This window comes from Atta colombica, unplaced genomic scaffold, assembly GCF_001594045.1.
Source record: "Atta colombica isolate Treedump-2 unplaced genomic scaffold, Acol1.0 scaffold34, whole genome shotgun sequence".
NCBI lineage: Eukaryota > Metazoa > Arthropoda > Insecta > Hymenoptera > Formicidae > Atta > Atta colombica.
In genome coordinates, this window is record NW_017259448.1 from 700,038 (window position 1) to 722,508 (window position 22,471).

General features: G+C 33.1%; 1 protein-coding gene across 2 annotated transcripts in view; it reads left to right on the forward strand.

Moving 5' to 3' along the window:
• Window positions 1–22,471, forward strand: part of LOC108690640 (furin-like protease 1) — a 249,496-nt gene that overhangs the window by 219,067 nt on the left and 7,958 nt on the right. The window contains exons 6-11 of one of the 2 annotated variants that reach the window (XM_018198031.1): window positions 1,942–2,359; window positions 2,702–2,819; window positions 3,791–3,872; window positions 4,494–4,704; window positions 6,586–7,320; window positions 12,402–12,770. In XM_018198031.1, coding sequence (XP_018053520.1) covers window positions 1,942–2,359; window positions 2,702–2,819; window positions 3,791–3,872; window positions 4,494–4,704; window positions 6,586–7,320; window positions 12,402–12,770 — 1,933 coding nt within the window. The remainder of the gene's footprint in view (window positions 1–1,941; window positions 2,360–2,701; window positions 2,820–3,790; window positions 3,873–4,493; window positions 4,705–6,585; window positions 7,321–12,401; window positions 12,771–22,471) is intronic. The other variant, XM_018198032.1, reaches the window with a different exon arrangement.

Sequence of the window (22,471 nt, forward strand, 5' to 3'; positions counted from 1 at the left end):
CTACCTTATATTCAACAAAGGTAGATACGTATGGACGCTTACAGTTTCTCCTTGGGGTCTGTTATCAAATTTGGTAATCTCACCCTTTATAACCGACAGAAGTGTAACTATAGCATTCGTACATGTCCAATCGAATTGCGTGAGATATATGCATGTATGAGTTAAATTGACTCATACATATCTTGATTTTTTATGTTTGCAATTTTATTTCATTCATATTGAATTGGATAGAACAATATTTTTTTAACGAATAGATCGAATAGAGAATGAGATATTTTTACAGTGTTAATTTATTTTATCTTAATTTTTTATTATAACCTTTGGAAGTTTAAAATATTAATTTGATATAAATGGAATTATATAATAATAATAATTTCAATATACAATTATAAATCGACATTTCAATATAATCAGTTAACAATTGTTATACAGATCGAATTTGGCTGTCTGATACGGTCAGGCGGATACCTTATCACTTTACGATCAAATAGCTTTACTGATCAAAGGCTCGAACACTATATTGCTGAATTAGTTAACGTCGAACCTCAAAGAGAGTTCAGAGTTCGTGGTCACGCCTAGTGTACCTTCGGACAGCTAGTCTTATCACGAGATAGCTGAATCTACATACCTACAGGCTTGATAAAGAATATATCTATTATAAAATATCTAGGCAAAATACCTATACCACAAAAAGTATCACACAGACTCTGTATTTACAAAAGATGTATTTATAAAAGAAAGATTCGTGATTTAATGTGATGATAAATTCTGTATATATGAATGAGATAACGAATCGATATTTGAACTGTAGAGTCTACTGCAATTGTTCGCAATAGTGATTAACTTGAAATTAATTTCTTGAAAAATTTTTAGAATCTATTTCAAGTAACCAGGCACGCATTATATGAATCAATCATTCCTTTGCATGTGATCTTACCAAAGATTAGAAATTCAATTGCCAAAATTCTCCTTTTAATCTTTGAATGGAGGCTGCATACAAAATATAGGAGCATTTCTCGTTATGAGAGCTTAGGCACACAATTCAGCCTCGACCTTACGGAGACCATTAACGCTAAACACTCATCGACTTCCCAACAATGGTTTCACTCCGAATCATCTACTATTGTGTGTCTACGAGCGCACAGAAAGCAGCTTTAACATGCAAAGTGTCTCAAACTTCTAAAGCACCTTAAGCGTTTTGAACATCTTAAAGTCAAGTACCAGTAAAAAAGTCAACCGCGTCTAGAATATTATCCGAAGTAGTAAATCCAGATCCCAAATAGAGAACAAAACGTTGAGAAACTATTGAAAAAACGTTTTTTCATAATATTGAGTAACATTATAAGTATCCATATAGAAAACGTTAAAAATAACAATTAATTAAAATCACTATATAAAACCATTATATAAAATCATTTTTAAATGTTTTTCTACCTCAGTAAAATATTTTTTTATATAGAATTAATCCAATTTTATTACTAAAATAAATTTTATTAATTAATATCACACATTCCTAAATACACATTAAACACACAAAATAATAATAAAAAAAAAGTATATTCGGAAGGAAATTTTTGACTTTATAGCTGTTTCTCCAAATGGTCTAAGTGTTACTTGACTTCTATGATCGTACGTATAATGCATTAAAATAATTAAATGGTTTTAAAACAAAGAGATAATCATTCTTAAACATTTTATAAATGATCTACTTTAGTTTAGTTTAGTAAACCACAAATACTTCAATCTCGCCGTTTTAGTATTGCAGCTGCCTAAATTTGCTTAAGCGCGTATTATAATAGTCTTCTAAATATTATATTTCTAGATATAATTGTTTTAAATATTTTAAGAAATTATTATATACATAATACGTAATACATAGTACATAATATATATAGTAGCTTCTTTCATTAGTAAGTGAAAAGAATTTTACTCCAACGTTAGGGTCGCAACGGTAAGGGTTCGATCTTCGTGTGGGCGTCTGGGAACGGCGGCCGGGATCATGATAACTGCAATTGTGACGGCTATACCAATAGTATCTGGACGCTGTCGATCAGTAGTGCGACAGAGAACGGCCTTGTGCCTTGGTATAGCGAGGCGTGCTCGTCTACTCTTGCCACCACATACAGCTCGGGTTCTACCGGCGAGAAGCAAGTCGTCACTACGGATCTACATCATCACTGTACCAGTAGCCATACCGGCACCTCCGCATCGGCGCCGCTAGCAGCCGGCATTTGCGCCCTTGCTTTGGAAGCAAACAGAGATCTTACCTGGAGGGATATGCAACACATCGTAGTCAGGACAGCTAAACCTGCGAACTTGCAAGCACCAGATTGGGTAGTCAACGGCGTCGGTAGAAATGGTGAATAATCATTTATTCTTGATAGAGAGAAAACATTTTTTTTTAGAAGAAGATTAAACGCGCATGATTTTTGAAAGAGGAATAAGTTATATAAGTTAGATAGTAAAATTGAATCACAATTTTAATTTTTTACAGAGTAAATATAACAATATTATAATTGATTAATATTTATTATTTTTATCAGAATATTTTAACCAATCTGTCAGATTCATAGTGAATAAATATGATTTAGTGAATAAATATAGGATTCTAATCTAGATAATAAAATTTATTAATAGAGAATTATTAAAGAAATCAGATGGAAATTGTTTCATTGTTGCAATCCGATTTCTGATTTAACAGTGAGTCACAGCTTCGGTTATGGACTGATGGACGCGACTGCCATGGTACGCTTAGCGAGAAGATGGAGGACCGTGCCGGAACAACACAGATGCGAAGTATCGGCGCCACATACAGGCAGGTAAGTGCTCTCAAGTTATGCTTGAAAGTTACTATTAAATAAATAATTATATAATTATAAATAAGAATTTTGAAAGTTCTTTCTTCAAGACAAAACATTGAAAAGAGAATTTATTATTAATACACGAAAAAAAATAGCGACATTATACAAAAAAAAATCATCGACTTTAAGAGAAATGCTCGAAGGTGAGAAAAATTGGAATTTGATTCGACTATATAGATACTATATAGATATTATAGATCGTTATCTGCCCCTTAAGGGAACGAACATGTCTCTCGCAGATTACAATTCCAAGTATGTCGGCTATCATCAAGCGGACTTGTATGAAATTGCACTGGAAATCATGTGTAATGCATCATTTACATTGTCAAGGGTTGTAACGAATGAGAACAAATTGCACGTTGCGTTGAACGAGCGTTTACATAACATAAAATGTAATCATTTTGAAGCTGCACTCCTCTAAAGTCATTAAATATAAAAGCTGTAGTCAAAATTCTACAATATATATACACAATAATCCTGAAAATTTCGTGCTCTTAATGAACGAACAATAGAAAATTATTAATATTTGTTATTTTAGAATAACATCCAATGTTTGAAAACAAATGTACAATTGTGTTCTTTTTATCCTCTCTTCAGAAAAAAATGTTATTGATGTTTTATATATTATTCTTTTATATATACATATATTACATATATTAATATGCTAACATTAAAAGAAAATATTTTCATTAAAAAATGTAGAAAATAACAATATCAAGTTATCTTATTACAAAAATATCAGTAAGTTATTACTAAAGGCTTTCGAGAAGTAGCACAGCTCGGGAGTTATAAAAGTATTTAACAAGTAATGCGCAATTGCTCGAGCAATGATTTAAATAACAAATGAGTATATCCACTTAAAAATATCTGCAATAAAATTGTATGCGCACGGCTTGACTCTTAACCTGATTTTTTCGTATACTTTCTAGGACAATACCACCAAAGAGCCAATTGGTCCTCGACTTACATGTCAAGGATTGCAGTGGCGTTAATTTCCTCGAGCATGTTCAGGTAAGTTGAGCATGTCATTCACAAGTGACATCGCTAATTAGCGGATTTCATGTCGGCTATGAGAAGTACAAACTCGGACTACATTTCGAGAACAAAATGTTTCGCCAGCTGGAGTTGAAGTAGTAGAATTTTATTTACTTTTCACTTGAATAAAACTTATTTGTTTGTCATCATTTTATACTGTCTATGAAAAACTAAGACAAACTGTAATTTATGCTAAATAGTTAATCCTCAAATTAACTTAAAGTACATTAATGCTTCTGTCGACGAAATGTAATTACTAGATCTGGTTCAAATCTTGTGTTGAAGAAACTAAATGAATTAAGTTAATTACTCTTATAAAATTATTAGTTACACAGTGAAATTATCTTGTAAAATCTACTTGTAAATTCCCACTTATTTTCTATTTTTGGATTATTTATCTAGCAGAATTAAACAGTTATTAAAAAGTTATTAATAAACTGTCACAAAGTTATTACATACCTAAAATTATTAATAAAATATTATAATACCAATTTAAAAGTTTTAATTTGCACAAAGATATGTGTAGAAAATTGTAAATATTGGTAGTGAAAAATATATGTGATTGGTGATAATTGCATAATGATATGCTTGTCGCAGGCGAAAGTATCGCTGATGGCAGCGAGACGAGGAGATCTTCAAATACAACTAACGTCTCCTCAAGGCACGAAGAGCACTCTTCTCGCTAAAAGGCCGCATGACATCTCGAAGGCTGGTTTCAGCCAATGGCCATTCATGTCAGTGCACACGTGGGGAGAGAGGCCACACGGCACCTGGAAATTAGAAATTCACAATGAGGGTCGATATCTCGGTAAGTGGATTACATCTTCGCGTTGCATAATCAATGAAGAATGTTTGATTAACAATTGTTTGATGAACGATGTAGTTAATTGGATCAATAATTGAGATTGTATTTAATATGCCATAATTTTTTATCGCTATAACTATATAGTTGCCAATTAAATTAACTAAAATTACTTTATTAAATTATTTAATTAGATGGAACTCTAATCCGTTTAATTGTCAAATTATTTTGTTTTAAGTAATTTTTAATGAAATAAATATTAATTAAAATTAGACTCTTAACATTCGAAAAACTGCATTTACCATTACATATTAATATAATTTTTTTTATTTATAACAAAATCTAAAAACCATTTTAAATTAATTACTTATATAATTTTTCAATGCAAAAAAGTATGCATTTTCCAGTATAAAAATGCCAAATCTGAATCCTTTTAATATAGAAAGATTAATTTTGTTAATTAGATATAATTATACTTGACGAAATGACTAATTAAATTAGTCAATAAATATACATTTTAAGAACATTTTAATATACTTAATAATATTAAATTCTCATTAAGCTCTTTCTAATTTTTTTTTAATAGGATTTCTTTCAAGTGTTATTTAAAATATATGGAATACATTTAACTGGCATTCGTTCAAAGACCATTACGTGAAATCTTAGACTTAAACGTCAAAGACAAAGCGCTTTGTAGATTATACTGGCATTAGCTCCTGCATTCGAAGATGTCCTTCGGTCGATTTAAATTTCAAATAGAATTCTATCTTGTTCGCCGTAACAATAGTTTCCAAGCGCCTTAGTAACGCCTTCATAAGGTCACGGTTACCAAGTTCTCTGTCAGTTGCATCTTCCAGCCGAAAATGTCCGCAAGAAATTCGCTGGTATTAACATCTATTTCTGACTTACATGAAAAAAAATATTGTATACAAGAAATTTAATTCAAAAACGCTATAATTATCCGTGATATTCTCGCGATTTTCATTACTTCAAACAATTGTAAATCGTATGACAAAGGATTAACCGATTCATACGCGTGACATCTAGACGGAATGGCTCAGACATGTCTAGGATTGCACGCGCATCCTGCGATCCGATGCCGAGTCGGTGTTCAGCTCCGCGAGATCCTTCGGGATCCATCGCATTCTCATAGCCTCCTGTCTGGGACGCAACCGAGAGAGCTCTTACATAAGATCCATTCGCGTGCGATCGCCTAAGAAGCTGCATTATCCTCAGAGACAGATAATTGCCAGATTCGAGCTGCGGAGTCCTCTCGCAAGTCATCCTACTTATCCTTAACGGCAAATAGCAGCGAGGTCACGGAGCAATGAAAGCAGCCGATGCAAGCATTAAGCCACTTTGAACTGCTTCCGTGTCGGCTCATCAAGGCCGATGGCTACATAAACTTCCTTATATATGTTTATGCATCGTCGACCTATATCGCTGTAGAGCATATCCACATTCATTATAGCGAATTGTATGCTAGAGACGCGAGGGTCACAGGAATATTCGAGACACTGTTGAACTATGTATCCAGTGTTTATATTGTCACAAGTATTCCGTGGACGTATCTTGCAAACCCTGAATGTAAAGCTGCTGTGCCATCGAACAGGGATTTCCAAGAGGGATAATTCTCTGACGTTCTCGTTAACTTCCTCTTAAACGAAGCTGCTTTAAAAGGAAAGTTAGTGAGAATCACGCGTATTACAACTCCATCGAACTTCTGACCAACATCTAACCTTTCAATCTCGGTTAATTTTTGACATACTGTATTATTATTTATTGCGTCGTTCAAAGCGCCAGTAAGCATCGCATTGTATTCCTGTCTCTCTTTAACTATGACATCCGCTTTCTTTTCGCTGCATTCACGGACGCATACCGGATCAGGACGCGCTACTCTGCACGAATGGGCGTTGATTTTCTACGGTACCGCAACGCTGCCCGATCGGACCGAATACGCTCTTTACAATCCGGCCGGTATGAGTATACCCAGACGACCGTTCGTCAAGCCACGCGAAACCATCCCGAAGAACCAGAACACCCTGGCGAAAGGCAAGCAGACGCAGCACAAATCCGATAAGTCCGGCAGTATGAGCCCGCCCTACGTGATGAACGCTCAGATTCAGTCCCAGAGGAAGGGCAAGGCTCGCGGTCAGTACAAGAACGGCAAGTCGGCCAATCGGCCGAATCCCAAACCCACCGTTCAGACTCTTCGGGGTCTCACCGGAATCAATAGAGGGTCCAACAACATAGCCGGTGACGTGCGTTTGATTACGTCGAGACCACGTGGGAGAAGTACACCCAGCCCAGTTACCAGCACCGTGACTCAGGCCGTTGCGACAACAAAGGCGCAGACTACCACGACAAGTAAACAGATTATTACACAGAAGATCATCGACGTTACCGCCTCGCCTCTTCAGCGGGGACTGATCTTGTTGGAGCCACCAGCAAAGGCGGCCACTAACAAAGTCCCGGCGGTATTTCAACAATATCCCAAGATTCAACAGCTTTATCCAGTTTACGGTGGAGCTCGCGGTACCGGTCAGCATGCCACAAGGGCCAAAGGACTCGACCTGCTGCAAGACGAGCAATTTGACCCAAGGAATCTGCAACTGGACAAGGGTACCTAACGAATGAGAAACAGCGAATGTGTCGGTTGCTTAATGGCAACGATCGGAAGTTATTATATTCGCGTGAAAGTATCATTAGATAGTATCATTAGATTTTTACAAAGTCGATTAATTTGAATTTTAATTGAATTAAATTCATTAAAATTGAAATAAAATCTGCAGCAGCAGAAAATAGAATTTGAATTTGAATTTAATTAAAATAAATTAAATGTAGAAATAAAATCTATTTAATTGTGCAATAAAATACGAGCACTTTCTCGCTGTTACTATTTCACACAATTAGAGAGATATTGTTGTCATTTTAAAATAACAAAGTAAAAGTACGTAAGTAAAAAGTATGTTTTACATATTCGATAATCGAATTAAAAATAAGAATAAATATCATCTATCTACATAATCAAAATATAATCATTTGCATTATTTGCTTGATTAAAATGTCTACGAAAAAATGTAGTGTCGCGCACACAGATAATCGCAGTGACTAATAACATCAATCTATCTACTCTATTGTGTTCCCAACGGCGGTATTTTAAACCGCGGGACAACAAAGAAGGTCGTTTCGCACAGCTTCCGATCGTTTCCCATTCACTTCCACGCATCCGCTTGCGCACCCACGTGAAGTGTGGAAAGTAGAGATGCATCGTGCGCAAAGCCCCGAAGATTAAACGGATCCGCTGGAATTTGATTTTCGTATTTTCTCTTTTGTGTTAGCTGTTTCGCTGATTGCGACCACCGTAATCACCGTTACTTTTGTTTGTGTACATAGATACATTATTCCTGGCTATTAATATGCAACACTGTAGACAAGCTTATTTCCCATTATTCATAGTTTTTTTTTTATTTAAATTTAGAATATTTCACGTGATTCTTATATATCTTTTATTGTAAGTAATGGAACTCTCTTTTGCATAATGCTCTTCTTTCTAAAATGAGAGTCCTCGATGTTTTCTACAAAACTTTATCTTGTCTGTGACATTTTTGTCGAAATGTTTTATACAAAATATCTTATATATTTCGTATAAAATATTATCTTTAGTTCTTGTTAGATGGATCTAGAATCTAGATAATGCTGTAAGTAAAATTTTATGGAGTAAATTATATATTTGCATGATTAATGTATGCACGAATAAGAACACAAATATTTTTTTATTTTAAACAAATTTTGCTTGTATTACTGCACTTAATACTTGCAACTTTTTACATACTGAAAGAACTGTCAGCTTTTTGTGTAGTTACTTATAAATTATTTGTAAGTTGTATTTAAGAAAATTGTTCGATGTACTATGTTTTTATATTTTATAAAATATCTATTCTTATACCATAAACTATTTGCCATCGCAACCGAACTTTCAGGAAGTTCCTTTGTAAGTATAAGTAGTATTTCAATATTTTGGATAGTTTTGTCGCTCTTTGTATCAAGTGTCGGATTTTTCATCATGTTGACGCTTTCTGCGTCGCTTTCCTTCCTGTTGTTACACTCGAAGCCTCTTGCGTGAACGGCAGGCTCGATAATAGGAAAACTTATCGAGGGCGCTATGGCCTTCAATCACAAAACTTTCAATGACTTAGTTATCGATGAGCTTCATATGCAGCCTCGACCACATCAGTATCGGTTATCTAATGCTGACATGTATTGCCTTGTATCCTATTATTCTCATACTCCGTATGCAGACCATTGTCTTCTGCGAGAAAATTATGCATTCCACTCGCGAAAGGTATATATGATATAATATGAGTTAATAATTGTTTTAAATATTCCAAATTTTAGATATTCTATTAACATTTTTATATTTATTGCTCTATTTATTATAAAAAAATAATTGATTGAAAAGAGATACGATAATATATTAAGAAAATATATATTTTTTTATATATAAATAATAAAAACCTCATACTTTTTTATATTTTATTTTGTATCATGGTTTTGATATTATTATCATATACCTTAATTTAAATATATTAATAATATAAAAATTTTCAGATTCGCAAACGTAATTTTTGAATTATTTTGTCGTTATTTTTTATAGTAAACAATTTGATGACGATGTTGCAATTTTTTATGACAGCAACGCTAACTAAATGTTAAGGTTATGCTAAGATTTAAAAAATTACTTTGAAAAGTAATTTGTTATCATTATGCGTTATTTATTGAAAAAAGTAATAAATAATTACAAGTAACGATTAAAAAATAACGGGTAATTACAAATTAGGAGTTTTTTTTTTTAGTAACGTATGAGTTTTTCAATTTATTACAAGTAACGATTGATTTTTCTAATTCTGATGTTAATATTACTGTCATAAAAAATTCACTATGTCATTAATTGAAATCGTTATTATAACAAAGTAATGGCGTTACAAGTATCGCGTTGCCAACTTGCCAACTCTGGAAATTTTTTTATATTTTGAAGTAGTAACGACAAAAATTTGTAAATTTCGCAAATGGTGTTTATAATTGCGCGTTGCGCTTGTTATCTCCTTTTCAAATTCTCGAATTCTAGATCATCGCGTAACCGCAAATCACTCAAAATTCAGTGAAACGCGACGACGCGAACGGCACTGAAAACCGCTAATGCGTGCCATGAAATGGAAAAGCCGACGAGAGCGAAACGAACCCCATCACGATGGAGACTGAGCGACTCCTCTCGTCCATCATCGCTGCTAAATAATTTCCTCCATGATTGGAAATTTTTTCACTCGCTTACTCCGCAAAATGGTTCCCGCTCTCAAGGCATTATTATTGGAGATTTCTCTCCTCCAATAGTACGCGCTAACGACCTATCGAGCACAATGCCCTTATATTTCTATTGTCTTACGAATAGCCTGCCACATCGTCCCAATCGACTTTTGACATTTTTTGTTTCTCTCTCATCATCCTCCCGCTTATTTCCTCCAACTCTCGGTTGCAAGTTATTTTCTCGATACTTCTCGTAAAAGCGAGGGAGCTGTCCAAGCGTCGCGACGCTTGTCACTTTACAGTTACCTAGCGTACTCGTAACAGCGAACATTTTAACGATTACTTTATTATACCTGGCAGCCGGTAGTTTACGGTTGCCAGCCAAAAAAGCACACACGAGAGCAGTCTCGTCACGATAAATTGGATCCGCTTTTCCGCCGCTTTGATTTCTGGTATCCCGTCACAACTCTCTGCTTGTGAAATTCAGCTTTTCCTATGGGATTGATTTCATCTGAAGCTGTATGTACGCTTTAATTTTACTGTGCTGTGTACAATAAACAATAAACAAGATATAAATTAATATGAACGTCTAGAAAAATAAATTCATTTCTTAAGGAATGAATGTACGTTTCATCGTAAATGGAAAAATAATAAATAATAAATATTTCAAGAGCAATATTCAAATTTATGTTTATTATCGATAATCAAGCATGATGTTTTATCTTCAATCAATTCTTTAAATTTATTTTTTTATTAATATGCAAATCTTGTTAAATTGTGAATGGTTGAAACTAGTAGTTGAGTATCAAATAATTTTCTGAGCTTTTAATATCTGAGTGAAAAGAACATGATATTTAAAATTAGCTTCCATTTAGCTAGCTTTTTCGTCTTGCTCGCAGCGCAAGGAACTTGCAGATGTATCTTACCCGAAGTAAAAACGATAATCGTCCACGAGTTTTTATTATTCTCTCGTTGCAAAGAACTTTGCATTTAATTCCGACGTACACATTACGCTGAGTGAATGTGCATGGAGAGTCGTCGCTGATTACTCGGTTATTTTTAACTCTAATTTAATCAAGTCTCAACTCTTCCTCCCCCGCATGCATTTCCCTTCTATCGCAGACATTGTTCCCGCGAGCCAGCTTAGGACGAAATTTTCCCCACGGTGTCCCGACGCTTTATTAATTTCCTGGACGGCGCCGACGACGTCTTTGCCACTCCTTCCGCTGTCTCGCTTGCGTCTCGTCTACTTCGCAAAACCTTCTATTTTACCGCCTTCACCTCTCTGTGAAATGCAATATTTTACGTTATATTTGCGAGCAAGGTCGCGGAATAATTTGCGAGAAAGTGAGAAGCATGTTATTCAACAGGCAGATGAAAAATTAGTAAATACATTCGATAATTATAATTTTACTGTTCTATGACGATTTATTAACATGTTTCATTATAATATAATATTTCATTAGATTTGTGTCTTAAAAAATATATACTTTCACATTATTATATTACATAAGACGTTATTAATATTATTTTTATATTATCTGGAGATAATTTAAATTCCATTTCCATCAGAACCTCGCCCATGAAAATGGTACTGAGAGGTCTGCGAGCTTTCGTTTCTATTCTCAGAAATTTACGGTACGTATATCACGATACGTAAAATCTACCAGGGTTGATTGTAATCATGCATGTGTGTACTTAATGTAAAGATGATAGTAGTTATTATTGTGTAATTATCGTACAGGAGATAAGTACATTATTCTCAATCCATTCTTCGCTTACAAAGCAAAGATAAAATTGTGGCACGCTTGGATTTTTTAAATTTCACATTAATCGCATATGTATATTACATGTTTGTTAAAAAAATTATAAAATTATTTAAAGAGTATTAGAGACAGAAGAATTTGCAAATATTAAATAGAAAGAAGAATTTTGCAGAAGAATAGTTTCGGCATTAAATTTTGACAATTATTTCAATTTCTTTTTTACTTTTTTTTATGTATGCTATACATAAAACTGCAACCTTTTTCTGTCTCCAATACTTTAAATTTCTATGTGGATCATTCTTCGCGAAGTGTTTCGCACACTCATATGAACTAGTTATTAGCTACATAGACAGGACGGCTTTGCTGAAATAACTAAAAATTTAGCTAGATGCAAATTTAAAAATAATTTTGTTGAAGTACCAAAAAAATCATGTAGGACGCTGAAACTTGTTACAATGTCAAAACATTTTTTGGCAGCGTCGCTTATTATGTTTAAAATTCCTACGTAATTATTTTGATTATTCCAACATAGTTATTTTCAAATCTGTATTTAGCTAAATTTTTAGACACTTCAACAAAATCATTTATTGTATTATTAGAATCGTGCTAATATAGATGGGATTGTTGTTCTAGACACACTGGAAGAGTGGAAACTCGTATTTTTCGGCACGGATGCCTCAGTGGAAGTGGACGACGAGCTAGACAAGGACAAGCCGCTGCCGCCAGTGGTCCCTGAAGAAGTTAACAACGCACCTTCGGACGTCCGGCACAATACCGTGGATACCGAGGGCGATCCGTGGACAGGTAGCCGAAAGATGGATCGAGTCTCACACCCAGAGGTGCAGAGGCCAACAACGGAGAACCAGACGAGCGGTTGTGCCGCCTTCGAGGCCGGAGGCAGCGGGTGCCTAGGTGGGTGCCTCATACTACTCCTTCTAGCCTACCTGACCAGTATGCCCGGCTGGCGAGAGTTGATCACCAGCTGGCCTGCCTCGACGAACAGTCGGAGCGAATTTGGCGCTGAGGCGGATCGGCTGCTGATCGCGGCTGCGAACGTCGTCCCAACGACGACGTCGACGTTGTGGGTTAGCAACGCGACGACGCAACGCGTCTCGGCAGCGATACATCGCGCGCCGGAAGCGTGCAGGTGTTCATGATGACAGCGGGTCGCGTTTGGCTTCGCGACGGTTCGCAGTTCGATCCTGTGACTTCGGGTCACCGGGATTGTCGACGCGGGTGGTCGCGCGGATCTCGTGTGCCTGACGCAGTCTTGTGATCCGTAAAATTCTAATGTACTTGTGATGCGTAAAGAGAAGGTATCGCGCAATAAAAATTGAAAGAGGGGAAGGGAACAAAAAGGAGAATTCGTGCTTTCTTTCCCGGTGCTGATTGTCTCAAGAAGAGATCGGAAGAATTATCAATACTGGAGTATCGTCTATCCTTCTCTTCCTGAGAAAAAAAAACAAATGTGTGTTAGATGGTGGACACATCGAGTCTGAGGACTCTATGGTTCCGTTAGAGTGTTCCTCGTGATCAGGGAAATGCGATTTTCTCATTAACATGCGCCGTTAGACTTGGCCTAATTCATTTGTATCGTGCAAGAAAGCGAGTCTCTCATAGTAGACACGAAACGTCCGGACGTCGTGTGACAACACTCTACTCGTCAGGAGTGTTAATGGTGGCTTCGACTGATCAAAGTTCGCGATGAGGATGCATGGCGGGAAATGGAATTAAATGGCTACGAGGCAGGAAATGCATAGCTTTGTTACCGATTGCATGATGAACTCTCGATTCCTGTTGAAAGCGCTCATTTCTGGAGGAATTTGACATAGAGCATCTTATATTTAGATTAAAAAGATCTCTTCTTTTTTAATATTATTGTATTATACACTTAGCCAATTGTAAAAAGTTAATACCAATTAAACTGACACATATTCATGTGTAAATTTTTTCCATATTAAACTTTTCCATTTTAACTTTTTCATATTAAAAAATATATAAGTTGCGTGCTACAAGAAATTTCAACGGAACTATATATATTAGACAGCAGAAGTTTGCGGGAAGCTTCATATAACAATTTTATGATATTATTGTTGCAAATCCCAGAGGAAATTTAACATTGCAAATTTCTCGGTAGATACAAACATGATTTTTTTATGTGTATATTGCACGATCTAATGTTGTATTCTATCTTTCTTTCTAAAATAATGCGCAGTAAATTTACATTATTTATTCCATTATTTACCTGCTAATGGAACAAGTAAGAGAAAATGTAATGCATTATAATCCACAATAATTATAAAATAAAGAATAGATATAATATTTATTCTTTATTAGTTGTTATTTAGAATTTAATACAATGCGCGGAAATCGAGAGTTCACTACTTTCTGAAAATTTTCTGTCTCATAAAATTGCTACAGTTACAGCTGTAAGTCTACGCTTGTAAATATATGCAAAACGTATTTATTATACTTCGCGAAGTTACGTACGATCTTAGGAGTTTCAAAAGTAATGGCGCTGCGATCCCGTGGTATCCTCTTCCGCCATGTTGAACGAAGCAGAAATGAGTAAACAACCAATGTTTTGATAAATGTATTCTAGAACTCCGCTTGACTTTTACTGAAAGCAATCGTAAAGATAGTATGATGAACCTTAAATCCACATTCGCTATTTTAACTGATACTATATTTAGCATCAGCAAAGACGGCTAATTTTACATTTTATTTAATTAATACAAAGAATTTGTGTTTAACTTCCATAAATTAAATAGCATGTTGATTAATTTATGCTACTCTCAGCATTAAAGATGTTCAATAAGAATTTAGCTACATATTTTCTTCCATATATCTTCTTTTAGTTCTATGATGATTCAAGTGCAACTGTATATTATATTTATGCACATTAAACTGAACATTAAATTTTCTTCCAAAAATAAAATCAAACTTGTTTCGAAGTTTTAACTGAAGACTCGAAAAAAGATTTGAGTAATTAAATGTAATGCGATCTATTTTATTCAATTCTGCTCAACGTTTCAGTCGAGGCCCGCCATACGTAACAGCGTCCCATATTCACATGTGTAATTTTCCACGTAAACTTTTTGTACGAGACAAAAATATAACAGGGAGCCAACTGCCATTAGCGAGATCCAATTCGCCCAGTCTCGCGCCCTGCCTCTCCTGGAAAAATTGCCTCGCGTAATTTATAATACATCTGATGGAATTGCTTGTTGTTTAGATACTTGCCACGTCGTCGATTTTGATCGACGGATTTTGGCTTCAAAATGTTCCAGGGGAGAAAGGAGGGAACAGTTTTTCTCTCGCCTTCTATTTCTTCTTCTCCTTTTCCTCTGTCCATCTCTCCTTCTCTTCTCTTTTCTCTTTTTCTAGCTCACTCACTCAAATGCACGAAAACATAATCTTTCTGTTCTTCTCTATCTCTCTTTCTCTCTTTCTGAGTCTTTCATCTATCGGTCTGCATCCCTTTTTTGTTTTTCAACATCCTTAACATCCTTCTGCTGTCTGCCAGCTTTCTTACATTCTGAACCTTCCTCCATGCTTCATAAGCACTCTGCGTCCTTCCAAGGAGGTAGGATATTCGGTGAGCTATCAGCACTGCCGAAACTAGAAGCTATAGGGAGGTTCTCCGGCTGCATATGTAAACAGTTGGGGATAGGGTACACGAGGCCGTATGTGGATTTTGAATGCATGTTGAACCACGGGCTTTGTCAAGTACAACGATTAACGATGGTGACCATGTACTTAGAAACTTATTTTAAAAGGAAGAAGACCTCCTATATCGATGAACAATTACACTGTTTCTTAATGTTAATATTATATGTATTATTTTATGTATTATTATTATTATATGTATTATTATATATATTATTTTATTAATTGCAAATGTGCTTTCGTTATTCTTAATATAAATAAGGTCAACATGCAAAGTTTCGCGAAAAAAATAATGATCAATGAAAAAAAGTACTCTAGATTATTATTATATTGAAAAATGGTATAAATATACAAATATGCATATTATATATTTTACATTACTTTTTAATAATTTAATGAAAGAAAAAGAATGGTGTTTGTGCCACGAATATTATTCGTACGTTCATAATTCACATCCGGTCTCGAAAGTACAGTATATCAAATTTTCGACACGAAACTTGCTCAAAATGTTGTTAACTATGATAATTAAAAATCGCGTGATCCACAGGCGTAAGTAATTAACGCCCTCAACGCTTAATCGATTCGATGGCGATAAGAATATCGCATCGTTAAACGATCCGATATTTTCTGAACAATTTTTAGACCTCGTTTTGCTTGGAATATCGATAAAAACTGGCGGATACGTTCTATTGCTAGCTTAGAAGTGATCGCGCGTGCTTTGTAAAAATTTCGATTGCGGGGATAAGCGGTGAACTCGACGAGAAAGCCTGAGCTTCACGACGAGTTGACGGGGCGATTTTTCTTTATCGGGGAACGATCGTCAACGAGTTATCGAGTCGGAAGGAAGTTTTCACCATCGAGAATCCGCCACTGCGAAAATTCGTTTCTAGGATTTACGATTTATATCAACGCGCAGAATCCAATCATGTTCCGTCGAAAGTTGTAGGCCACAAATCAGAAGTTAACTGCGCACGACAAGCCAGGAATCGAATTACAATGGATATATTATTATTTCTGCTTGGATAATGCATGCCGATTATAAACAAAACATGAACAATTTTGAATGTTTGTACGAAATGGGTTAAGAAATTATGTTGTATCCAAATATCGTCGTACCTCGATCGAAAATCATACAAAGATACAATATATATTACCATTCATTTAAATTGGTTAATAATTTATTATTATTAATTTTTATTAATTTTTATCTATAAGATTTTTAAGATATGAATACTTTTAAGATATGAATTTGATTAACATTTTACAAAAGACTCGAAAAGATACGCGAACGACTTGTATAAAACTTTCATGGCGCATCAGTACTTTAGAAACTGATGCATCACCGAAAAGCTGAACAATCATACGAAAAAGGGAATATTGAATGGCTGCGGAAATTAAATTGACGTTACAGTCACAATACTAAACGTCGCTTTCCAAGCAACGTCCTGCGAATGAAACATTTGTGATTTTTCGAGATGCACTGATGTTCTAATGGATGGCTATCGAATGCAATCACGAGAAAAAAAAATGTATCCTTGAATATATCAATTCCTGGTTCTGACAACTATCTCGGTCAAGAGACGAAAAAATCGGTCAAGCATCTGCTTCAAATACATTCAACTTTGAAATTAGTACTTGTCATATAAATTTATATATTATTAATATACTGAATAAAAATAAAATAGTATTTTATTATTTTATTTATATATCTATAAAATAATAATAATGAAATAATAATACATTAAAATGTAATTATTATAGTATGATTTGAAATATGTATGGTGGCATAATTAATAACAAAAATATTTTATGTTCAAAGATTTAGTAGCATGTAAGTATTTTTTTAATTACATAAGCAAGAATATTACATTTTCAATCTTAAAAAAATAAATACCATATATTTTATAGTACCAGTGATTTAAAATTTAGATACGACTCTTCACTGACATATTTTTTGATGTATTTTTAAAATATGTTACCGTGCATCTCATACTATTAAATCGTTACGATATTTGATTTATTTTTGTTACTCGACCTCAATATTTCTTTTATCGAACATCGTTGTTCATAGCGGAAAAGTAAAGCGAAATTCTCACATTATTAAAAGAAAAGTCCAAGTCGATTTTAAAGCTGCGGATGAGATCAGAAAGAATATCAGATTGAGTACTTCACAATCAGGTTATATTAGCAACTAAATTCTCATTTCTTACAAAATGAAAGAAGCACTAAGGGCGAATTCTAATATTTTTCGATGTGAACGGAAAAGATATTTAATATTTCGATCATTTCCATCGATATTGAAAGACGCAAGTAAAATTAGTTTTTCTTTATCCTTTTTTTCAGTTATAGTATTCATTTATTTATACAGAATAGGACTTTTGCCTGCGATCGACATAAAAAAAATCCAAATCTTATAGTGGGAGAATGAAAAATCATGTTCATTATCGATACAATTTTTAGGAGTTTCTCTTTATATTGTGCAATTGGTGTAAAAATTTGAAATTTGCATTGAAAGTATACTGAAAGTATACATATTTAATTTCTCCGTATCTTTTTCAATTGTGATTTTATTACATGTTTTTTTTTGTACATGATATTTAAATTTTAATTTACTGAACAAAACTAAAATTTAGTTTTATGTAAAAAATTAATTTTTCTACAATCACAATATTGTTATGTATAAAAATATTGACTTGTTTATTTTTAAAGTAATCAATTTCTATGACAAATTAGATCTTTTAACAGGTCTTTGACATTCACGAAAATTCTCTTCAGTCAAAATTCATTTTCAATATAAATCGGAAGAAAAACGGTATATCACGAAGTACATTGAAAGAAAAAGAGCAATTCTGATATCGTTTGAAGCAGCGAAAGAGGGATAGATTGAAGTGGGATGGAAATTCAAAGGCGCGTTGATTTACAGACGAAGATTCCTTGAATTTCATTTCTGATCAAAAGAGTAGTTCAGTCAGCATTTTGCAAAATGCGAGGGAATAATTTTAATGACCTGGGTACGAGCAAAATCTGATAAGGGAAATACTTGCATAGTAATCCCTGTCATATTCGCAGATTAATTGCGAAATGTAGTCGGCTACCACCATAAGATTAGTTGGCTTTATTGAAATGTGTTCATAATCTCAAAAATTAATTTTTCTTTCGCAACTTTGAGCGACAAGAATTCTTTCAATGTCAAATTACATCTATTAGTAAATTTTAAATTAAATATAATTGAATATCTTTTTAAATTATATCCTTTAAAAGATATAACAGAATATTCGTGAAAAACACGTGACTTAATTAAATATTATGTAATAGACGAAGAAGTAGAATTTTTTCTCATTATTTATCTTAAAACATATTTATCTTTTTTCAAATAATTTTCTAAGAATTTATTCGCATATGCAATAAGAAAATTGATAATGAAGCCGATTTCTCGATCGAGGATTCTCGACTTTTATAAATTATATACATATACACATGCATGATATTGTAATTCGATTTCCAAATATTCAATATAGTAAGTCAATATACACCACCTAGTATGTTCATTCATCGCATCTTTGCATGCTTTTTCCTACACTATCTTTTATTTTAAACTTCTCCCTGAAAAACAGGCTACAAATTCTACACTATCTGCTCCTATTATTTCTTTTCTTTGTTTCCATTCCTATTGTTTATTTGTTGTAATTAACATTGTAAATATATAGATTGATATGTGATAAGTAATGAACTTCCTCTGCTCTTCCCTATTCTCTTACATTCAATTTTTTCAATTGTTTTTGTTGTTTCCCATCTGAATGTCTTTGATTTCGGAAAAGTATTTGATATTGAGGATTTGTAGACATACTTTCTTTTATTTTATTTATATGTATATGTGCTAATACGGAAGAAAGGAAATTTTTTTCCAATAACTTTTACTTAATTAATGTGAATAATAGTTACAGAATTTTCTTACAAGAATTATGAGAAAGTTAATTTTTTACTAAAATGTAAAAAAAACAGATTTAATATTTCTCCGTGATATCTCTATTGTTTTATTTTAATATCGATGAATGTTCCTCCACATACGCATAAGATCGACTCGGCTCTTGATCCCTTTGTTAGTCATGATATTATATATTTTTTTAGAGAATAGGCAGTCAAAGAGCGAGTACGAATGCATATTGAATAACAAAAGAATTTTTATTACTATTATTATATCGTTCGTATCGATAACATATATAGCAACTATGTTAGTTTACTCATTGTGATTATATTATTACATTTCATATCAATGTAAGCGGATGGTGCGTATTAATCGTTGGTGCCGTAATTATTATCGTCCTCGAACATGTTGCACATATCATTTCAATCAAATTGCAAATAGGTGCTGTTCTCTGAAATTATTGTACGCTTATATATATATATATATATATGTTTTGTCTCTTAGTTATCATATATCCTGAGATTTAATTATTTATGAAACGTTATACAGGATGATTTATGAGAAAATTTTTTGTTTTTAAATGAAATAAAATTGGATTTTCTCTGAGTTACAATTCTATTGAAATCAATGACTACTCACAAAAGTAAGAGAAAGAAATTATTTCTTGTAACAAATTCTTACAAAATAAAATATATAATTAAATAAATCGGAAGGAAAATAAAAATGATTGTAATTATTTTAAAATATATTTTCTATAAATCATCTTGTGCTCCATAAATTATCGAAACAAGAGGCGTCAGTAAAAAAAATATTACTATCATTGGGGTATCTCATATTTAACAAACATTTAATTAGCAAATTTAAGTGCAAATTAGTAAATATTTATACTTATAAACGTACTTAGATGAATAATCTTCGTTTTCCGAATGAAAGATTAAGTAAACACTTTTTCACTAAACTTTTGAGATGATATATTATAATATACATTTTAATTTGTGTTCGAAGTGATTATCATAATAATGTTATAATTAATTCTCTTTACACGGCGACGCAAGATTCACATTGTCTTCATCGATATTTGTGAAGAAATTTTTCATAATCTCCAATTAAATTGTACTTATATGTCCTGATAGATAAATGAATATGTAATTAAGAAAAAATACGCTTCCATATCTCATAGATATATTTTCTGCGCTGTGCATCTAATTGGTATCATTTATCTATTGATATTTGAACCAAAGTGAGTTTGTATAGTTCGCTCATTTTGCATGGTTCATCCAGGTTGATCATTAACTCATGATGTTATCGCTGCTTTCTTTCGTTCTTTATTTATCAAATTCTTCAAGTATGAGGATACTCGTATAATGCTAGCTATTGGAAAACAAAAATTTGAAGTTACAGTGCTCATAAATAAAAATTTAATATAAATAAAATAATAAAAAAAAATGTGGCAATATTACGGATCGAAATTGTGAATTAGACATTAAAAAATGTATGATTCGTAATTCTCGTTGATAGAAATAATTATTTAGCAAGAAAAAAATCGTCACAAGTTAAGATGATTTAAATCTTAAATCATCTGTAATTCAATTTTCGTAACTAATTTGAAAAAAATTATAGAAAATTGATTTTAAATGAAAATAGAATATAACAAGAAATATATATATATATATATTTATATCTATAATATATACATTTTCTAATATCATTTAATTTCTAATATATTACAATGAACAGTCATAATAATAATATTTTGAAGTTAAATTTTCCAAAATTTTTTTCTTTTTTTATCAATCTAAAGATTTTTATTATAATTATAAATATATAATAAAACTTTTAAGAGAAGAAAACATTGGAAAATCTATAATTTCAATATATTATTGACTGCTCATATTAGGAATTATTCATTCAATTTTAAATTCATGTTTTTATCAGAAATGTGATGTTAAATTTGGATTTCATCTCGTATTAAAAGACCAGATTTGATTTTTATATTAAAAAAAAATAACATAACTCATAATTATCGAATTGGATTTAACTCTAAATACAGCGAAAAATGAGAATTCGAATTCAATATAATAACTCTTCGAGAATCTCGTCAAACGCACTTCTTCGCACTTCTTCGCGAGCAAGAAGAATTATTATGTAATGCTGCGTAATTTTTTTTTCCGCGGGACTTATATCCGTGGCTTGAGGAAAGGTGCTTTAACCGTGATTCTTTAATTAATCCCTGATTTCAGGGTATGACATCCATCAGGGAGACTGGCATAACGAAGTTATCCCATAGTAGGATTAGAAGGCTCAAAATAGGAACGAGCGAATCGATTGAAGGGACCGGTGACTTTTCACGAGTTTTATGACAAATCTTTTTCGCCCTGCGGAATCTCGTTTCGCTAATATTCAAAGAATAGGCGAAAGTTGTACCAAAAGTTGGCGAGCTCGTTCTAGATCACGAGAGAAAAATAGAAAGAAAGAAAGAGAGAAATAATTTTATTACATACTCTAGAATGAGATCCCCTAAGAGAGCAGAAAAGATATACAAATATCGAAAAAGTGCAAGAAGGCGAATAAGAATGTATGTTTGTGTGAGTGTATATATATGTGTGTGTGTGTGTGTGTGTGTGTGTGTGTGTGTGTGTACATGATAAAAGAGAAAGAATGAGATGCAGCAAATGAGAATGTGAGAGAAAAAATGAAGTTATAAAAAACGAAAGTACACAGATCGATTATCTATATGTATAGCGAATTTCAGTTCTAAGAATAAGAGTCAATTATATTAATCAGTGTGGAGGGGATGTTGGTCTCCGAGAAAACAAAAAAAAACTGATATAAACGTGGATACTACAAGTAGTACAAGGAACTTTGGATGTATTTTGATTCGTTCAGATGTGACGTATCTTCCGAGATGTACAATACCAGCGACATCGCTTCGGGACAATCTTTCGGCAATAAGAGCGGAGAATTTTCACTGCAACAGTTTTATTTCGGAATTTATCTCGCGAATAATGACATTCATTGCACATTTATTATAGCATTTAACAAATCGTATAAAAAAATAGATGAAAAAACTGGCAGAGATAGAAACTATATATTTATATATATATATATA